At 37.8% G+C, this 21,135-nt stretch overlaps 1 protein-coding gene across 2 annotated transcripts; it reads right to left on the bottom strand.

Annotated features, from left to right (window-relative positions):
* Positions 1–438: 438 nt before the first annotated feature.
* On the bottom strand, positions 439–21,125 carry LOC132399826 (glucose-induced degradation protein 8 homolog). Of its 2 annotated transcripts, none has more exons than XM_059980627.1 (5): positions 21,053–21,125; positions 7,234–7,352; positions 6,507–6,703; positions 4,094–4,291; positions 439–2,034 (listed from the first exon to the last, which is right to left on the bottom strand). In XM_059980627.1, exons 2-5 carry the CDS (start codon positions 7,349–7,351, stop codon positions 1,861–1,863), a joined length of 687 nt encoding a protein of 228 aa, XP_059836610.1. In that variant the 5' UTR covers position 7,352; positions 21,053–21,125; the 3' UTR covers positions 439–1,860. The 2 variants fall into 2 exon arrangements, with proteins under 2 accessions (XP_059836610.1, XP_059836611.1); XM_059980628.1 differs by lacking the exon at positions 21,053–21,125 and adding an exon at positions 10,532–10,629.
* Between the last annotated feature and the right edge of the window lie 10 nt (positions 21,126–21,135).

Below are 21,135 nucleotides of genomic sequence, written 5' to 3'. Positions count from 1 at the left end.
AGTAGGGCAACACAAAGGAGGTGGAGGAACTCTGTGAATTTGGCAGCATCTATGGAGAGAAATGTACAGTTGATATTTTGGGTTGACACCCTTTATCATCTCTTCTAACTCCTTTATGTATTACTCCAGATTTCCAGCATCTGTAGCATTTTGTATGTCTACTGGGCAACTGTTATCACATTTGATCTGTATTTTCATATTTAAAGAAATTATAAATTTTAGATTGAAGAAGGTGGCACTTAAGAATAAAAACTGTTCAGAAAGATTTTCAATAAAACTCAAAAAATTAAAGAAAAGATTTTGCAGATGCTGGAAATCTTGAGCCACGCACACAAAATTTTGAAGGAACTCAGCAAGCCAGGCCCCATCTATGGAGGGAAATAAACAGTCAACATTTCCAACTTATTCTGGCTTCTGTCCCCTTCCTTTCCAGTGCTAATGGAAGATCTCAGCCCAAAACATCGACTCTATAGACGCTGCCTGGCTTGTTGCTCCTCCAGCATTTTGTGTGCATTGCTCAAAACTTTTAACACCTGCTCTACAGGCCCACCTGTTTACAAGAGATTACCAATTATGTGATTTGCACTTTCTTACAGTTATACTGAAGTGATCCAGGTGTGTATTCCTAAAGTAATTTATTGTTATGAAACCTTGAAAACAAATAGGGTGATGAGGACGAAAGTAAAGAGTTCACATCTATTTTTGTACAGTATTTTCACCATACTTGGGCCAGCACAAGTTTCATTTTTACGTCTATTATACTTTTAAAGTCCCTCTAGGAAATATTTACAGAAGATTGCACATAGAATTTTCCTTCTAAGCTAATTATAAAGTTTTGAAAAATTAAATAAGCTTTTAAAACTCTGTTTAAAAGATATTAGACAGAGTCTGCATTGAGCTATCAAACTAAGTAGATATGAATGACTTGTGTGGATTTTCAAAGTACTTGCTGATCTATGCAATGATAAATTAACATTAAACATGTTGACACGTTATGAACAAATGAAAATGTTTAAAAGCACATTACATGAATTTCAAGTGTAAAGCACTTTTGTATTGGGGAAATCATTAGACTATTATTTTCTACATTATATACAATCAACTCTTCTAAGGGAGTCATTCCCACAAAATATACAAAATTGAGATTAAATACTACGACTTACAAGCTTAGTTCAATACAAGGCTACTTAATGAGAATTAACAACTATGTGAACTTTTTCCTTGACAAGGGAACATTTTAATGAGGCTGACAAAAGAAAGATGAATAACTGTTTCTAATAATTACATTCCTAGAATCCATACTGCATCCTTAACTGGTTCCAGGTAAGTTTTAACAGCAGCCAGTAGGATACCATATTAATAGTAACATTTTTGATGATACTCATTAGAAATTAAGTACAGGATTAATCTCAGCTATGACTAATTAGCGAAAAAAATCAGATGTCTAGTAAAATGTTCTGAAAATATAAACATACAGTTAAGAAACATCAGCATATGAAACAAAAATTGCAAATAGAAACTGTACAACAGCCAAAAGTAAATACCAAATAATCTGTAGTTTCAGTCCAACATGCCAAGTTGGTAAATTTATAAGTTACCATAAAAATGAATTTAGGACTGGGGTGAATCTTGCAATCCGTTGAGCCTTCAGCAACCATTTGATGGCGTTCTTTGATGTACTGCGTTGGTAATGTTTTGGACTTCATCCCAGCCTTAAATGTGATTATTCTTAACCATAGAGTTTTATTCACATGTTCTGTCATTTATTAGTGAATTTATCACAGTCCTTTCTGAAACACTGTAAGCAGTTAACATACAGGAAGACAATCCAGAATCCTGTTCATTCCCTTCGTACAGCCTTTATTTGGGTTCCTCGATTGTTCCCTTACTGAGGTCTGTCATCTTAGGATACTTAACTTTCTTGTGGTCCAGTTCATTCTGTGCCCATAATAGAAGCTTTAGCAGTTTGGCTAACTTGGGTGTTGATTCACGATTCTCATAATCCAAAACAGCCTGATTCACTTCACTCCAAACCTAAAAATAAAAGGACTCCAGTTTTTACACTTAACCATAGATTTTATATTTAGAAATCATGAGTGTGTTGAAATAATTTGTGGATTCCCACAAAATCAACAGACCATAGAGTGATAGACTGAACTAAGAATTAAATTATTTAGCTTCACACTGGTACAATACTAAATGAGCAGTAACGTTACCGAAAAATACATCCATAACTGGCTCGAGATAAGTTTAGCCACAGCCAGTAGAATACTATTTTAAGTAGTAAAATGGATTCAACAGTGGCTGGATGGGAGATGCCAGAGAGTAGTGCTGGATAACTGTTCATCAGGTTGGAAGCCGGTGACTAGTGGTGTCCCTCAGGGATCTGGACTGGGTCCAATGTTGTTTGTCATATACATTAATGATCTGGATAATGGGGTGGTAAATTGGATTAGTAAGTATGCAAATGATACGAAGATAGGTGGTGTTGTAGTTAATGAAGTAGGTTTTCAAAGCTTGCAGAGAGATTTAGGCCAGTTAGAAGAGTGGGTTGAAAGATGGCAGATAGAGTTTATTGCTGATAAGTGTGAGGTGCTACATTTTGGTAGGACTAATCAAAATAGGACATACATGGTAAATGGTAGGGCACTGCAGAATGCAGTAGAACAGAGTGATCTAGAAATAATGGTGCATAGTTCCCTGAAGGTGGAATCTCATGTGGATAGGGTGGTGAAGAAAGCTTTTGGTATGCTGGCCTTTATAAATCAGAGCATTGAGTATAGGAGTTGGGATGTAATGTTAAAATTGTACATGGCATTGGAGAGGCCAAATTTGGAGTATCGTGTACAGTTCTGGTCACCGAATTATAGGAAAGATGTCAACAAAATAGTGAGAGTACGGAGGAGATTTACTAGAATGTTACCTGGGTTTCAGCACCTAAATTACAGAGAAAGGTTGAACAAGTTAGGTCTTTATTCTTTGGAGCATAGGAAGTTGAGGGGGGACTTGATAGAGGTATTTATAATTATGAGGGGGATAGATAGAGTTGATGTGGATAGGCTTTTTCCATTGAGAGTAGGGGAGATTCAAACAAGAGGACATGAGTTGAGAGTTAAGGGGCAAAAGTTTAGGGGTAACGTGAGGGGGAACTTCTTTACTCAGAGAGTGGAAGCTGTGTGGAACAAGCTTCCAGTAGAAGTGGTAGAGGCAGGTTCGATTTTGTCATTTAAAAAAAATTGGATAGGTATATGGACAGGAAAGGAATGAGGGTTATGGGCTGAGTGCAGGTGGGTGGGACTAGGTGAGAGTAAGCATTCGGAATGGACTAGAAGGGCCAAGATGGCCTGTTTCCGTGCTGTAATTGTTATATAGTTGTATGATTAGAGTACTGTGCTTAGTTCTGGTCGCCTCACTATAGGAAGGATGTGGAAACCATAGAAAGGGTGCAGAGGAGTTTTACAAGGATGTCGCCAGGATTGGGAAGCCTTATGAGAATAGGTAGAGTGAACTCTGCTTTTTTTTCTTGGAGCGATGGAGGGCAAGAGGTGACCTGATAGGGGAGTAGAAGATGATGCGAGGCATTGGTCGTATGGATAGTCAGAGGCTCCCCCCCCCAGGGCTGAAATGGCTAGCACAAGAGGGCACAGTTTTAAGGTGCTTGGAAGTAGGTACAGAGGAGATGTCAGGGGTAAGATTTTACACAGTGATGAGTGCATGGAATGGGCTGCCGGCGATGGTGGTGGAGGCGAATACAATAGGGTCTTTTAAGAGACTCCTGAACAGGTACATGGAGCTCAGAAAAATAAAGGGCTGTTGGTAACCCTAAGTAATTTCTAAGGTAAGGACATGTTCAGCACTGCTTTGTGGCCACAGGGCCTGTGTTGTGCTGTAGGTTTTCTAAGTTTCTATTACTTTCTTTATTCAATGCACAGGAATAACTTTACAGAAAAAAATTACCGGTAACCACAGAATGTAAGAAAGGAAATTAATAACTTTTGAGTGCTTTGATAGTTACTTGCTCAAAGTGCCATTGGTTTGAAAAATAGCAAACTTTTACTAATAATATCCAATTATCAAATATTGAAAAAGTTACCTTTTGCCTTTGCATCATATTAAGCAGATCCCCAAACGGTGATTCTTCTGGATTATCAAAAGCTAATAGGGCCAATGTACGTTCCATCTCAGTAAGACATTCCCGACTCTCCTCACCTTGCTCAGCAAGCTGAGTTTGAGCAAACTCCAGAGCTGCCTCAGTTTCACGTTGGCGAATCAACTCAATCAAATGCTGTTGCTGCAAAAATCCAGATTTACTAGCATTATCTTAATTATTCAGCAATACAATAAATACTACAACATTCCAGTTGCTTTCCACTTTCATTACCCCCTTTAAAAATATGATGGAAAGCCAATAACAAGATTTGATTTATGCAATGGGTCAAAAATAATTAACTAATTAATTTTAAATTTAATAAATGGTAAAGAGATATTTGACAAAAATGGGGCACACAGGTAAACATGCACATCCAACAGTTGCTTGTGCTGAATTGCTGATCAATGAATTTCAGTAATGCCTGATATTCACTCTTGAAACACAAATATTTCAAGTCAACTCACTTTTATTGTCATTTCGACCATAACTGCTGATACAGTACATAGTAAAAACGAGACAAAGTTTTTTTCAAAACCATGGTATTACATGACACAGTACAAAAACTAAACTGAACTATGGAAAAAACACATGAAAAAAACTACGCTACCTACCTACCCAGGACTGCATAAAGTGCACAAAACAGTGCAGGCATTACAATAAATAATAAACAAGACAATAGGGCAGTAAGGTGTCAGTCCAGGCTCTGGGTATTGAGGAGTCTGATAGCTTGCGGGGGGGGGGGGGGGGGGGAAGAAACATTTCCATAATAGATATGAAAAGTACATATATTCAGCAAGTCAGTAGTAGAGCATTTAACACCTAATCATTCATGACAATTAATCTCTTTGGCACTAATTAGGAACTTTCTTATGTAGGAAGTCTCCTTCTGATAATTTTTAATTAGTCGACCTCCTACATTTTCCTCTCTGAATATCTTTTGTAACTTTCCATCTTTATCGGTACATGATTTGACATTGAAATGAACTATTATTATGATTTAAACTTTAATTTCCCCAACAGTTACAACTTCTTTATTCAGGAAATAACTAATTGTTTATTGAGTTCATTCAAGTCAAGTGCCATGTTTTACCTCAATTTGCTGTCATTTCTCATGCTATCAATGACCTTATAAGTAAAACTAATTATGAATTGAAGTCTAGGCAGGTGCCTAGTTAGTAGAGAACACTGAAATACCCTGACTTCCTTGGCTGTGTAAGTCTAGGGAAGATACTCTCAAGTCCCGCCAAACTCATGAGATTGAGACTGTGCATCCCACCCCAAACCCCAGTTTGTGTAGATGCTGTGCAATATGCTACCCTGATACAAATTAGTGCCATGAAATAACAGACAGTACAGTATACTGCATATGATTAAAGGAATTATATTTATGTATCTTAACTTAAAGGGTTAGTAAAGAATAACAAAAAGGGCCCATTCTAATTAAACAGCCAAATGTGCACGTTGGAGCTCATCTTGAACTTCTCTGTCACTCATGCACTGGGCCCTCGGTCAACGTAAAAGCACACACCACCTTCTAAACAAACGGGTCTCCCACCAGCTCGTATGCTATGAATGGTTCTCCCCAGCATTCTCCATCTCCCGCTGAACAAAAGCCCAAGACCAACCTTATCGTCCCTCACCAAGAAAACCTCCTGCTAATTGGATGGCAAGCATTCCACATCATCCCTTATCTTCAACAATAACCCAAACAGACTGAAAGCAGAATAGCTGCTCTTACAGAGCTGCTAAATAAAATACCTACAGTATAACAGTAAAGATGTGAACCAGGGCATTACAAATGCTACAGGATAATCCCAGAAATGAATCCTCTACCCTCTCAAACAAAACAATAATGCAATATTTTTTGAAAGGACAGATAATTTTCTGTATTTGAATTATCAGACATTACAATAAAAAACCTAAATTTAACAACAACACTATCATTAGCTCACACAAAACTTTCCACTGCCCAAATCCTTCTTACTTTTTGACCAGTTACAGTATAAAAATTTCTTCTTGTTCATTCAACAGACAAGCCGAAAAAGAAATGCCTAACTTTATTGCTGCTTTACCCTTCTTGTTAATGGGCATGCATTAGATTCAAGATGCAAAAAGGCCTATTACTGTTCAGATTAAACTATAATCTTACCAGTCTAATCCTCATCTTTACACCTTACTCAATGAGATCAAGTAACAAACATGAATTATTTTAAAATGCATAAATTGTAGATGCATGTTTCAAACAATAGTTCAAACGCTAATTACAATTTTCATGCAAAATATGCCTAGTTTTTCACATTGCCTTTTACTTACGAAATTAGCAAGTACATTTTGTAAACTTGGATGACCTCCTTACCTGCAAGTGGAAGTAGAGGTAACGATTTGTGTCCAGAAGCTCAGGATGGAGACTGTTGATTAATGCAATGGCCTCTTGAATCTGTCCATTCAGTATCACCTCACGAATTTTAATACGTTCATCAAGAGTGTCCAAGTCAACACTAGGCTCTATTCCAGATTCCACTCTAAATTTTTCAGCTGCTTCCTTAAATCCTTCTAAAACAAAAGTATGCAAAAACAAAAGAAAGTTGCATTAAATTTCATATGACCTTTTGTTACAGATGTCAATATCTTTAATGGAGCATAAATAAAAACAACTTTTGCTCCAATTATAATTTTAAGTTATGCTACAATCATTATGATTACTTCCACATTTTATGGCATCTGTTGGTACCAAAGCTATGCTGTACACATCTTGTACTAGGCACTGGTATGCAGAGGAAGTGCGCTTGTTTGAAACTCATCTAGCTCTATTTCCTGGCTGCTGTTTTTTTTTAAACACTTGCACTCCTACTTGGAACAATTCCAAAAAAACATTTGTATCATCTGTTTTATTTTTTTGCTTTAAGTATTGTTCATTTTTATGTTTAAAAAAATCCCCTTCAACATAAAAAATTGTAGCTGCTCCAAATTACTGCCTAATCACTATGTTCATAAAATTAATATCCACTTTAGATGAGCTAATTTTTGATAAAGTAACAGAGCATGTTTTTTCAAAACCACGTGTAAATATTAAATGTTCTTACCAGTAACTAAATAATTCATGATAAGCCGATTCATGTCAGCTCTTTGTATATGTAAATTATTGAGCTTTTCCATCCATTCATCTTTAGTAATTTCATCAGGCTTTTCTGTATAACTCATTCTGAAACACATAAGGAACATAATGAATCAATAAATAATGTCAAATTAAAATCAAAACCTGAATGGAAAATAGAGGTGATATACTTCCATTATAGAGAATTTTTATTTTTGAGTTTACAAAAAAGTGGTATTTTAGAATATTTATAGTTCAGCAAACTATTAAGAAAATTTTTTATATTAAGTTAGAATAGGTCATTCACAAAAAATAGAACACAAAATCCAAAATATAAATTTTAGCTCAGTAAATAAATAGTCTTTGCTTTACATTGATTTAATGAGTAAGGCTGTCAAAGGTATTGAAAAGAAGGCAAGAGAAAAGAATGGGATGAGAGGGATAATAAATCAGCTGTGATGGAATGACAGAGCATAAACCAAGGACCAAATGGCCTAATTTTGCTCCCATATCTTATAGTCTTACGTATGGCATAATCTGTCTGCACTGCCACAAAGAAAAGCTTTATAAGGTATCCTGGTATATGTAACAATGATAAGACCAATACAAATTAGTAGATCCAAAAAATTTACTTCACATGCTCAATCTTTGAAAAGTTAACAGTGTAAAAAGTCTACAAACTAAATAATTCTTCTTCATGCAAGCACACTAATTCCTGCAATACATGTTAAAATTATATCATATTAAACTATATACATAGAAGCAATGTTTATTACCGCAAATAAATTGTCTGTTCGCCAAGACAAAAATCAGGTAGAAAATGTCCAGCTGTTTGATACCCAACTGTCTCCTTCAGCTGTGTTCAATCACTTACAATCCATTGACTGCACACTACTGAGGGTCCTGAAAGGAAGAGCTACCATACTGTGGCCTATGGTATACAGTTAGAGAACCAAAGATGAAAGTTCCATTAGAATTCACTAAGCCAATCTGGCACGAGTGCACCTTTTTTAACATGGTGTACAATCCTCTTGAAAACCCCTATTTACACTACAGACACATCATGTTAAGTGACAAAATCAAAATTAAATGGATAACGAATACATCATGGATGGCTAAAAACTCCAGCTCGAGCCAGGAGACCAGAACTGATTCAATATGGATTGCAATAAAGCAGAGTCGCAAAGTATTCTAGAAATGAAATGTAAGCAATGTGTCAATACCCCCCCCCCCAAAAAAAAAGCCTTTTCCAAACCTGCACTTCCACACCAGAACAGATTCATGGAAATAGCAACAGTTGCATTGCTAGTTCATTTCCAATGTCACACATCATCTTGACTTGGTAAAACTACTGCATTGTTGCTTCAAAATCAGAGCAGTCTCATCTAAGTCTACGTCCTCACTAGACTGGATAATTTTGAAAGCGCCGGTTTCGCTTTAAACGACAGGTGTCCACACCAAGCGTTTTGAAAATAACTCCGTCCACATTAAACGGATATTTGGGTGAATCTCCTCCTACTGGGCATGCACAGTACACATCTACAGAAAACAAGTGGCATGTTTGATGTCAAATCTTGCTGTGAAAGTGTGCACTTGTGCAGTGGCAGACTAGAAAACTTAAAAGGAAATTGCCAAATGGCAGACAGCTGTTGGCTTTTGCACAGGAGTACTTAAAACTAAAAAAAAACACAAATACTGGAGTGTATAGAGGCAACCGACAGGGAGTTCACAAATGGTATGACCTAGCTGATGATGAACATTGAAAAACTGACTGTCGCACCCGACGCAGACTGGGAGACCGTTTCACTGAACACCTATGTTCTGTTCGCCAAAGAAAGCAGGATTTTCCAGTGGCCACACATTTTAATTCCATGTCCCATTCTGATATGTCTATCCATGGCCTCTTCTACTGTCAAGATGAAGCCACCTCAGGTTGGAGGATCACCTTATATTCCGTCTGGGTAGCCTCCAACCTCATGGCATGAACATTGATTCCTCTAACTTCTCTTAATGCCCCTCCTCCCCGTCTTACCCCATCCCCTATTTATTTATCCCCCCCCTTCTCTCTCTGCCCCTCTCACAATCACTCCTTGCCTGCTCTCCATCAACCTCTGGTGCTCCCCTCCCTTTTTCTTTCTCCCTAGGCCTCCTGTCCCATGATCCTTTCCTTTCTCCAGCTGTGTATCCCTTTTGCCAATCAACTTTCCAGCTCTTGGCTTCATCCCTCCCCCTCCTGTCTTCTCCTATCATTTCAGATCTCCCCCTCCCACTTTCAAGTCTCTTACTATGTTTTCTTTCAGTTGGTCCTGATGAAGGGTCTCGGCCCGAAACGTCGACAATGCTTCTTCCTATAGATGCTACCTGGCCTGCTGCGTTCCACCAGCACTTTGCCTGTGTTGCTTGAATTTCCAGCATCTGCAGATTTCCTCATGTATGCGTATTAATAAAGCACTTTATTAAACGTATAAAACAGGTCTGCATCAGCGTTATCTTGTACTTCTGTACAATGTTACATAAGGCTGTTACACATCTATTGTCAGAGAAGTACTTGCATAAATAGGTAAACCACCTTCATACAAGCAAGGACAGAAAACAGGGTAAAGTGAGTATAGTTATTTACTTGCAAACACGAGGAAATCTGTAGATGCTGGAAATTCAAACAACACACACAAAATGCTGGTGGAACACAGCAGGCCAGGCAGCATCTATAAGGAGAAGCACTGTCGACGTTTCGAGACCTGATGAAGGGTCTCAGCCTGAAATTTTGGTGAGTGCATTTTTAACTCTTCTGGCTTCCCTCTCGATGCTGTCTGTTCCACAGGGGAACCATCAAGACAAGTCGTCACTTTTATTGTCATTTCGGCTGTAACTGCTGGTACAGTACACAGTAAAATCAAGACAACATTTTTCAGGACCATGGTGCTACATGAACAATACAAAAACTACAATGAACTACATAAACCAACACAAAAACTACACTAGACTACAGACCTACCCAGGATTGCATAAGATACACAGAACAGTGCAGGCATTACAATAAATAATAAACAAGACAATAGGCACAGCAGAGGGCAGTAGGTTGGTAGTCCGATGGCTTGGGGGAAAAATCTGTTATGCAAATAAACAGCTGAATGGCAGCGTCCAGGATTCTGTCCGTTTCTGTACTCCCGCCGAGTATTTCATTGCCTCAGATGTAGTCCAATTTAATGTCCACTGGAGAGCAGAATGGACAAGAGCCAACCAGCAAGGGCTTGCTTTTATCCTGGCACGGACTCCTGCCCACTCACCTTGCTTCCTCGCACACCGCTTACGACGTCCCCACCTCTGGCCACCGGCATCAGGCGACTCTGAGGACTGCAGGCCCGATTCCCTCAGCAAGCAGACACTGGAGAGCAGAATGGATGGGAGAGATGGCCAGCTAGGGCTTAAGTTTTTTTGACTGCAGCAGTTCAGAGGCATTCAACAATGCCTTTTCAAAACATTCAAGAAGTACCTTCATTAAGGTAAATTGGTTTATTGCTGTCACATGTACTGAACAACAAAGAGAAACTGATTTGCATGTCATCCATACTGATCATCTCATTACATTGTGAATTTAAGTGAAACAAATAATTACGGAAAGTGTTAGTTAGAAAGTGCAATGCAGGCAGACAATAAGGTATGGGACCACAACAAGGTAGAATGTGAGATCAAGAGATTTTCTAGGGGACTGTTCAATAGTCTTATAAAAGCAGGACAGAAGCTGTCACTGTGCTTGGTGAGACACAAGATTCTCTTAACTTAGAGAATGTTCATTTCTAAGTCTTTCATTATCTTGCAAAAAGACGCTACATCAGCCAATGTCGGGTAAATTAACTGTTTGCAACAAAATTAAATCAGAAGGATTTAATCCTTTAAATTCACTTTTCCATAACTTTTCTTTAAAAAAAATAGGCATGGCATAATATACAAACACCGTGGATCTTTTTATAAAATGCAAGCAAATTTCAACTTAAAGACACACAGTGCCAAGAAATGAACACATTTTAACACTGGGAAAAAAATATGAAACATGCGTTCCAGCTTATCAGTATACAACAGGACAGCATTACATTATAGCCTTTACCCACAGATGCTTTGTGGCAGCCTCAATTTTCTGTATGTTCCCAAGTACATAAATCTGGATCCATTGGGGACATTGTCAAGAGCACTGTGCACACAGGGCCCTTAATATTACCCTTCTACCCAGTATCCTCTGACATTTAACCCTGAGTTGGGAGACCCCAATACATAAAGACTAGAATAGTCAGAACAGCTTCTTCCCTCAAGCCATTAGGGTTCTGAACTTACTGCCACATCACATTCCAAGTATCACCAGATAATTTGTATTGTACCCTACAATATTTAATTTTTGCACTTTGTTATGTGTAATTTATTTGCAGATTTAATTCTTTCCTAAATTATTGTGTGTTATGTGTACTACTGTGCTTTACACCCTGGTCCAGAGAAACATCTTGTTTGGCAGTATACATGTATATAATTAAATGACAATAAACTTGACTTGACTTAGAATGTCTCAACCTCTGATATTCAGCTGTGGACAACTAGGTTTGAGCACAAAGTAGGTCGTTCACGTAGTTAACAATCTTCCAAGCAATTGATGTTTGTTTCAATATATATACACCCCAAGAGCAAAATGCAGATCCTGTGTTACACAGCTGGACATGTTTAACCTCAACAATGACCACTGCAGCACTTTTCTGGCCTCCTTAGCAAACATGCTCATCTCCATCAAAGCTACAGGGAGAGCAGCATGCTGCAGCACAGACTTTCAGGCTATGTATAAAATATCTGACAGGAAACCCATTTGGAACCACCAGCCAAGCAAACTCTTGGCACGTATTTGAAATTTATGGTGCTGTGGCATTCTGCCAAATAGTTAACAGTCTACTTAATTACTGCTTATGTATAGGGTTGAAAAGAATTGATCATGCCAACTAATAAATGTAACACAATATGCAACATGATGATGTTTAGTCAGTACCATCTTTATTCAATATAGATTCACAGCACCACAAATTAAATAGGCTTATTTGCCTATTATTTATCAATTTTGTATTACTGTACCAAGTTCCCACATGCGTATATTGGAATTCATTCCAATATTAAATGACAGAACTTTTATTTAAATTGTTCGCTATACTTGTATTACATTCAAAATCAGCAAAAAGCACAATCGACAAAAAATGTTAATCAACTTCTTTTCTACATTAATGTATTAGTCAAAAGTACTAGTATTATTTCACCAATTTATCCTAGGTGTAGTAAAAAAATAAACACATTAAATATCTACAATGGTTCAATTTTGTAATGTATAGGTAACCCTCATATTAAAAGGGATTGGGGAAATCACCTGTATATTTATCAAGAAGTAAAAGGTTTAAAAGTATGATACAAATGCTGTGAACAAAGTTCCATTACCCAACTGCTGCAATGCAAAGATCACCTGAACAGTTAGTTTAACAGAACTACTTGTAGAAAAAATTCTAGTTCATCACAGACTACCCATGCCATTACCAATACTTTTAGACCTTAAGGGAATAACAAAAATATCCAAGTAAACTGCATCAGGACACAACTTACACAACTCTCTGCTACTGTAAGTGTCAATATAATGTCTGCCTTAATTATTTGGATATGCTTGATTTTCTAGCATTAATAATGTCTGCCTTAATTATTTGGATATGCTTGATTTTCTAGCATTAATCTTCAATTCTAACCAATGCCTACATAAGTAGGATTCAATCAAGTTGGTTAGTAAGAATTGATGATTAATCTGCACAAGATGCCAGCACATCTACATCCCAGCCACGCATTCATTCGCAGTGTTAGATCAAGGTTACTGCTCATTGAGGGGTACAAAAAAAAAGAAACCTGATATTTAAATGAAAGCATTTGAGATTCAAAGAGAGGTCAGAAACACTTTTCTAGTGAAATCTCAGGGGACAGATTTGAGATATTTAATGGATCAAACTGAGCTTCTATTGAACTGAATTGATTTGACTTTATTTCATACATCCTTCACATACAATAGTAAAAACCCTTTATGTTACATCTCCATCTAAATGTGCAATCATAATAATTTATAACAAAAAGAACAGTCAATATAACATAGAAATACACTCAAATCAGCGCGAGTTAATCAGTCTGATGGCCTGGTGGAAAAAGCTGTTCCGCAGCCTGTTGATCCTGGCTATGCTGCTGTACCATTTCCCGGATAGCAGCAGCTGGAATAGATTGTTGTTGGGGTGACTTGCATCCCCAATGATCCTTCAGGCCCTTTTTTCACACCTGTCTTTGTAAGTGTCCTGAATCATGGGAAGTTCAAAACCACAGATGCGCTGGGCTGTCTGCAGCATTCTTTGCAGAATCCTGCGATTAAGGGAGGTACAGTTCCCATACAAGGCAGTGATATAGCCAGTCAGGATGCTCTTGATTGTGCCCCTGTAGAAAGTTCTTAGGATTTGGGGACCCATACCAAACTTCCTCAACCATATGTTGTGCCTTTTTCACCACATAGCTGGTTTGTACAGACTATGTGGATGCCGAGGAACTTAAAGGTGTACACCCTCTCAACCCTAGAGCCATTGATGCCAATAGAAGTTGCCCATCTCCATTCTTCCTGTAACCCACAACCAGCTCCTTTGTTTTTGCGACATTGAGGGAGAGGTTGTTTTCTTGACACCACTTTGTTAGAGAGATGACTTCTTCCCTGTAGGCCACCTCATTATTGTTTGAGATTAGGCTAATCAATGTAATGTCACTGGCAAATTTAATTAGCAGATTAGAGCTGTGGGTGGCGACACATTTCTATAATACATTTCAAACAACTATAAGCTCATATTTAAACTAGGGAAAGTGTGCAGGTATCTCAGATTTTTGTTAAAAAGATCCTTTTTCAAGCTGTAGGTGTTGTTAATACAACTAGATTGTACACACATTTATACTTGCCTTAGACACTATGGAGTTGCTTAATACACTGCTTCATAGCTAAAATTATTATGTATGACTAGATTGATAATATGATTTTCAAACCTAAAAACATATTCATTTTGGTTGAAAGTCATAGAAGCAAAATTAGGCCATTCAGCCCATCGAGTCTGCTCCGCCATTTCATCAAGGCTAATCCTGGATCCCACTCAACCCCATGCACCTACCTTCTGATGTCATGGCCAATCAGGAAACCATCAACTTCTGCCTTAGAAATACCCACGGACTTGGCTTCCACCGCAGACTGTGGCAGAGCATGCCACAGATTCACTACGCTCTGGCTAAAAGAATTCCTCCTTACATCTGTTCTAAAAGGTCACCCTGCTCTTTTGAGGCTGAGCCCTCCAGTTCTGGAAACCCCCACCACAGGAAACAATCTCCACATCCACCTTATCTAGTCCTTTCAGCATTCAGGTTTCAATGAGATCCCCACACATTCTTCTAAATTCCAGTTAGTACAGGCCCAAAGCTGCCAAATACTCTTCATATGTTAACCCCTCATTCCCAGAATCATCCTTGTGAACCTCCTCTGGACTCTCTCCAATGACAATACATCCTAGCTGAGCTATGGGGCTCAAAACTGTTGGCAATACCTCAAATGTGGTCTTACTAGTGTTTTATAAAGCCTTTGCATTATCTCCTTACTTTTATATTCTATTCATCTTGGTTTTGTTCATAGTCAGTTCCACCTTTTCTTTTGCAAACTTAAAACTTCACAACATTTTTAATGTAGTGATTCAAAATCTTGTGTATTATAAAATAAATTGTGATACTTAATTGGGTATCAAAGATCATGTACTCCAGTTCAGTGTCTTATACGGTTTGTTTTTTTATTTTCTGACTTATAAGAACTATTCAGCAATAATGTCTCAGTGGTAGCAAATTTTACAACAGAAAGCCAAGTTGAAAAATATACATTTTCATATATTTTAAACTTGATACCCAGTTTTATTGTTTTATGTAACAAAATACCTGATCTAAAAATATCTGACCATCTTTATCCTAAGCCAACTTTTAAAAAAATACCTTGCCTAGATATCAGTAAAATAAATAAATTTTCTACTTTTAAATCTTAAAACTTTTGCCTCAAATTAGCTTCCTCGTAGCAAGCCCAATAGTCCACAAGGAAATAATGTAAAACAATTTTCACATTAGTAGATCGGCTAACTGATTAAAATGTCAGGAGATATAGTGAAACATCACCTCTTGATGAAGCTGCAAAGCAGTATTTAAATATATTGAAGTGTTCTGAAATATTAAGCAATAAAGTAATTTCTTTTGGCTCCAATGGTTTTAAATGAGTGCCTGGCTTTGGTTGCATCAATCTAGAACTTACTGTTTCACAAAAGACCTAAATTCTTCAAACACGTTTTGGCCAAATCTCTGGAAAAGACACCTTGAATGTATTCACCTCTGTCCTTTAGAGAACATGCATGGAAATCAAACATCCGGTCTTAGGGATGTCATCCTTTACTTATATTTAGTTAAACGATCTACTGACACTCATTCAAATATTAGTTTCCTTAAGTCTGACATGTTATTCTCCTCTATACACACACACACACGGTGCAGAAGTCTTATGCACATGTAAATAAATTCTGTGAAGCAAAGATGCTTTCAAAAATATTGAAATGTTAAGTTTCTAAATATCAAAAAATTACTATAAATAGCAGTAAACTAAAATGAAATGAAAATTAGTATTTGGTGTGACCACCCTTTGACCACACTGCATCAATTCTCTGAGGTACAATGTTGTGCAGTTTTACCAGAAAGTTGGCTGGTAGGTTGCTCAAAGCATCTTGGAGAACTTGTTGCAGTTCTTCTGCAGACTGGCTGTCTCGCTTGCTTCTGTCTCTCCAGATAATCCCAGACAGCGCAGATGATGTTGCGATCAGGGCTTTGTGAAGGCCATACCATCTTTTGCAGAACTCCTTGTTCTTCTTTTCGCTGAAGATAGTTCTTTATGACCTTAGCCGTGTATTTGGGGTCATTGTCCTGCTGCAGAATGAAGTTGAGACCGACAGACACCTCCTTGATGGTATTGCATGATGGATAAGAATCTTATACTTCTCAGCATTAAGGATTCAATTAAATCTAATTCTGACCAGATCGTCAACTTCATTTGCAGAAATGAAGACCCAAACCTGCAAGGGATCTCCACTGTGCTTCACTGTTGGCTGCTCATCCATGTAGCACTGTCCTGCTTTTCTACAGATAAACTGCCTCCTGAATGAGCAAAACAATTAAAATTTTGACTTGTTAGTCCAGAGCACTTCATGCCATTGTTCAGCACCCCAGTACTTGTGTTTTTATGCGTAGATGAATCTCTTGGCTTTGCTTCCTCATCAGAGGAATGGCTTTTTGGCGGCAACTCCTTCATGAAGGCTACTTCTGACAAGACTTCTCCAGAATGTAGAGGGGTGCTTGGGTTCTGTGAGTTCAGATCTGATAACAGTACTAGACTTCTTCCGATTTAGAAGGGAAATCAGTTTGATGCATCTCTCATCTGTTACACTCTGCTTCTGTGGTCAACCACTGCATTTCTGGTCTTCAAACTGGCCTATTTCTTTGTGCTTCTTCAGAAGAGCTTGGACAGCACACCTTGAAACTCCTGTCTGCCACAAAATTTCTACTTGGGAGAGACCTTACTGATGCAGGATGACCACTTTGTGCCTTGTTGCTATGCTTACCCTTGCCATGGAGTAAGAATGGGTGATTTGGAGGATACACTGTCACATCTGCCACACTTTCACCTAATATTTTAGTTTCAATATTCTCCGCCCTGTTTGATTGCTTCTACACCTGATTCTGTTTCAATTAATCAGTTTAGCTCATCCAACTCTATGTTACTGATCATTTGCACTTGTTTGTTATCTAGGCTATATACCTATAAAGTAATCAAGTTTTTATTTGAAAAGTGGTCTATTACTTAATAGGTTACTTTCTTTAAGAAAATACAAAATATTTCTCTGTAACATTTAATCTTTTTGGAAAACGAATGTTTAGAAATCCATAATTTGCTCTTTTCTACTGACAAAAGACAAAAAAAATATAAAACAAAGTGCCCACAAGGTCCTACCACTTTACCTAATATAATGAAAAACATATTTGCTGCTTTCAGCATCACAGGCTTCTTTTTCTGCATTTTTTTTTTAAACATACAGTGGCATGGAAAAGTTTGGGCACCCCGGTCAAAATTCCTGTTACTATGAATAGCTAAGTGAGTAAAAGATGACCTGATTTCCAAAAGCCATGAAGTTAAGGATGACACATTTCTTAAATATTTTAAGCAAGATTACTGTTTTATTTCCATCTTTTACAGTTTCAAAATAGCAAAAAAGGAAAAGTGCCCGAAGCAAAAGTTTGGGCACCCTGCATGGTCAATACTTAGTAACACCCTGTTTGGCAAGTATCACAGCTTGTAAGTGCTTTCTGTAGCCAGCTAAGAGTCTTTCAATTCTTGTTTGCGGGATTTTCACCCATTCTTCCTTGCAAAAGGCTTCTAGTTCTGTGTGATTCTTGGGCCTCCTTGCATGCACTGCTCTTTTGAGGTCTATCCACAGATTTTCGATGATGTTTAGCTTGGGAGGCAGTGAGGGCCATGGAAAAACTTTCAGCTTGCACCTCTTGGGGTAGTCCATTATGGATTTTGAGGTGTGTTTAGGATCATTATCCTGTTGTAGAAGCCATCATCTTTTCATCTTCAGCTTTTTTACAGATGGTATGATGTTTGCTTCCAGAATTTGCTGGTGTTTAATTGAATTCATTCTTCCCTCTACCAGTGAAAGTTCCCCATGCCACTGGCTGTAACACAAGCCCAAAGCATGATCGATCCACCCCCGTACTTAACAGTTGGATAGGTGTTCTTTGCATGAAATTCTGCACCCTTTTTTCCTCCAAACATACCTTTGCTCATTGCGGCCAAAAAGTTCTATTTTAACTTCATCAGTCCACAGGGCTTGGTTCCAAAATGCATCAGGCTTGTTTAGACGTTCCTTTGCAAACTTCTGATGCCAAATTTTGTGGTGAAAACGCAAGAAAAGTTTTCTTCTGATGACTCTTTCATGAAGGTCATATTTGTGCAGGTGTTGCTGCACAGTAGAACAGTGCACCACCACTCCAGAGTCTGTAAAACTTCCGGAAGGTCTTTTGCAGTCAAACAGGGGTTTTGATTTGCTTTTCTAGATATCCTACGAGCAGTTCCCTCAGAAAGTATTCTTGGTCTTCCAGACCTCAACTTGACCACCACTGTTCCTGTTAACAGCCATTTCTTAATTACATTACGAACTGAGGAAACAGCTACCTGAAAATGCTTTGCTATCTTCTTATAGCCTTCACCTACTTTGTGGGCATCATTTATTTTAATTTTCAGAATGCTAGACAGCTGTTTAGAGGGGCCCATGGCTGCTGATTGTTGGGACAAGGTTTGAGTCAGGGTATTTATAAAACTTTGAAACTTGCATCACCTGGCCTTTCCTACCGAAGACTGTGAAGAAGCCATAGCCCTAACAAGCTAAATAAGGTCTGAGACCTTGGTAAAAGTTATCTGAGAGCTCAAAACTCTTGGGGTGCCCAAACTTTTGCATGGTGCTCCTTTACTTTTTCTCCACTCTAAAATTGTACAAAACAAAAATAATACACTAATCTTGCTTAAAAATGTTGAAAATAATGTTTCATCTTTAACTTTATGACTTTTGGAGATCAGTTCATCTTCTACTCACTTAACTATTCACAGTAACAGAAATTTTAACCAGGGGTTAAAACTTTTGCATGCCATTGTATACCCCCAGCATTTAACCAATTAGGTCTACACTAGCTCCAAAAGAAACAATCCCATTAGATCCATTCTCCCTCTTTATTTCCCAATACCCTTGCAAACTTTTCTCTCTCATACAAGCCTATCACTGACCTTTCATTCAGCATCAATTTCGATGCTACTTCTGCCTTTATCATTAGTTTTAGCTTTGCTCAACTTTGATGTCTTTTGGCATTTAGATCAGATGCTGCTTAAAAGCATAAACTGGCTTGCTCAAATACCTTTTTGAACAGTTCCTATCGGTTGTTTGTCACATTACCCATTAGCAGATTTGCACTATGGCTGTCTTGACTCAAAACAGGAACAATCTTTTTATCCAAATCCAGAATCTCAGCAAACGTTTCACCCTTCTTCCTTTTAAAAGTTGCACTGAACTCAATTGCATTGGTATCAACACCACTATTAAAACAATTTTTACTAGTAGTTAACCAATAAATTAAAAATGCTGCTGTCAGAACTCAGGGTCAGGCAGTATCTATGGAGGAAAATGGACAGGTGACATTTTAGGTCAGGAATATCAACTGCCCCATTCCTTTCCACAGATGCTGCCTGATCCACTGAGTTCCTTCAGCATCTTGCTTCACCTCCCAGATTCGAGCAACCTCTTGCTTCTCTAGGCAGTTAAGTCAGACGCAAACAAATTTAGTAAGTTGGCTGCAGAAATCTGTTCTGATAACAAGAATTTCATTATCTTTCTGAGAGGTACCAATCAAATTACCCTAACCCATTAGGGCCTTTATCCTGATAAAATCTATTCTGTTCAATGGAATTCTGTTCTTTATTCTTGGGTGTTTCTTAATAGAAACCACATTGCCTAAATTCTCAGCCCTTAAAAGATATTTGCTATTCTTCTAACGGTTTTCTCCTATTGTCACAACAATCTATTTTATCTTCTTTAATAGTATTAGCATCAAAATTCTATTTTAAATTCCACTGATAGCTAGCCTCCCCTTGACCATGAAATGAAAGAGTCTTAGTTACTAAACACACAAATAGTGAGTGTTTGCCAGGACTCGAGAGCCAATCTGAATCTTCTCAAGAGCCAACAGAGATGCGTAACAAATACCAGCAATTGTCTGTAATACCCATTTCCCAGAAAATAAAATTAAGTTCTACAACCCGTGCACGAACAGCAAGATCGTCATCCCCTATCAATGCAATCTGCTGACTGAACAGTAAATACACTCCACTGACCTCAGTCTTTTCTCTGTTGTAATTTCACATATTTTCTTGAATTCCTTTCACTTTGACACTGTTTTTCCATCCTTTGCAGTAAAGCGAAACAAATAAAATTCACAGAGTACGTAGGATATCGCTAACAAAGAAGCCTGGATAACTGTTAACACACCTATAACAGCGTTATGCTAGCTTATTTTTAAATACTCCTATTTTTTTCGCTTCCACCTACAATCTTTACACTCATATATTACTCACGTATACGAATTATAAACATCGCTAAGTTCCATAGTTACTGTTTAAAGAAACAGCTTTTTCCCAAATCGAACAGATCAAGAACTTCAGAATAGCAAAACTACAATTTAACATGATACATAAATGTTTTCACTTGATGAATGACACAGGTCTAGTGTTATTTCAACAAACTACTACTAACAGTAGAAATCATGACCCCTCGAAAACGTATTCAAAAAACAGACATTTTCTGCTTCATAAAAACTGGAGACTTCTTACAATGGTTTTATAAGTAGCCCGCAATATTATTAAATTACCAGATTTTTTGTTTGTCCAAATAATAAAAACGCAAGTGAAAGGACTTGAGTATTTTTATAATGCGTTGCCGAGGCCTATTCGTAGGACACTACTTGGCCCTTAGAAACAAAAATATTACGGCAAGTAAAACAAAATCGCGGAACACTAAAATTTTCGTAGATTTCATTCCTACACAGTATCCTAGTTTGGTTGCTATTTTCCGTCTATAACCCAGCTTTAAACTGAAAGAACATACCTCAAATGTGAAAGATTTGGTTTGTACCCAGACCTAACACCTGAAAAGCTCGCGATCTTTCCGTCCACGAAAGTTTGGTTGAA

This window comes from Hypanus sabinus, chromosome 9, assembly GCF_030144855.1.
Source record: "Hypanus sabinus isolate sHypSab1 chromosome 9, sHypSab1.hap1, whole genome shotgun sequence".
In the NCBI taxonomy this organism is placed as follows: domain Eukaryota; kingdom Metazoa; phylum Chordata; class Chondrichthyes; order Myliobatiformes; family Dasyatidae; genus Hypanus; species Hypanus sabinus.
This window is presented reverse-complemented; position numbering and strand designations above follow the sequence as displayed.

What these genes read in the sequence shown, in the direction of transcription:
- LOC132399826 (XM_059980627.1), bottom strand. Translation starts at nt 7,351, where the DNA reads ATGAGTTATACAGAAAAGCCTGATGAAATTACTAAAGATGAATGGATG. An exon ending in CATGAATTATTTAGTTACTG is followed by an intron (nt 6,704 to 7,233) that starts GTAAGAACATTT and finishes CTTTTGTTTTAG; the next exon opens with AAGGATTTAAGGAAGCAGCT. An exon ending in ATATGATGCAAAGGCAAAAG is followed by an intron (nt 2,035 to 4,093) that starts GTAACTTTTTCA and finishes TTTTATTTTTAG; the next exon opens with GTTTGGAGTGAAGTGAATCA.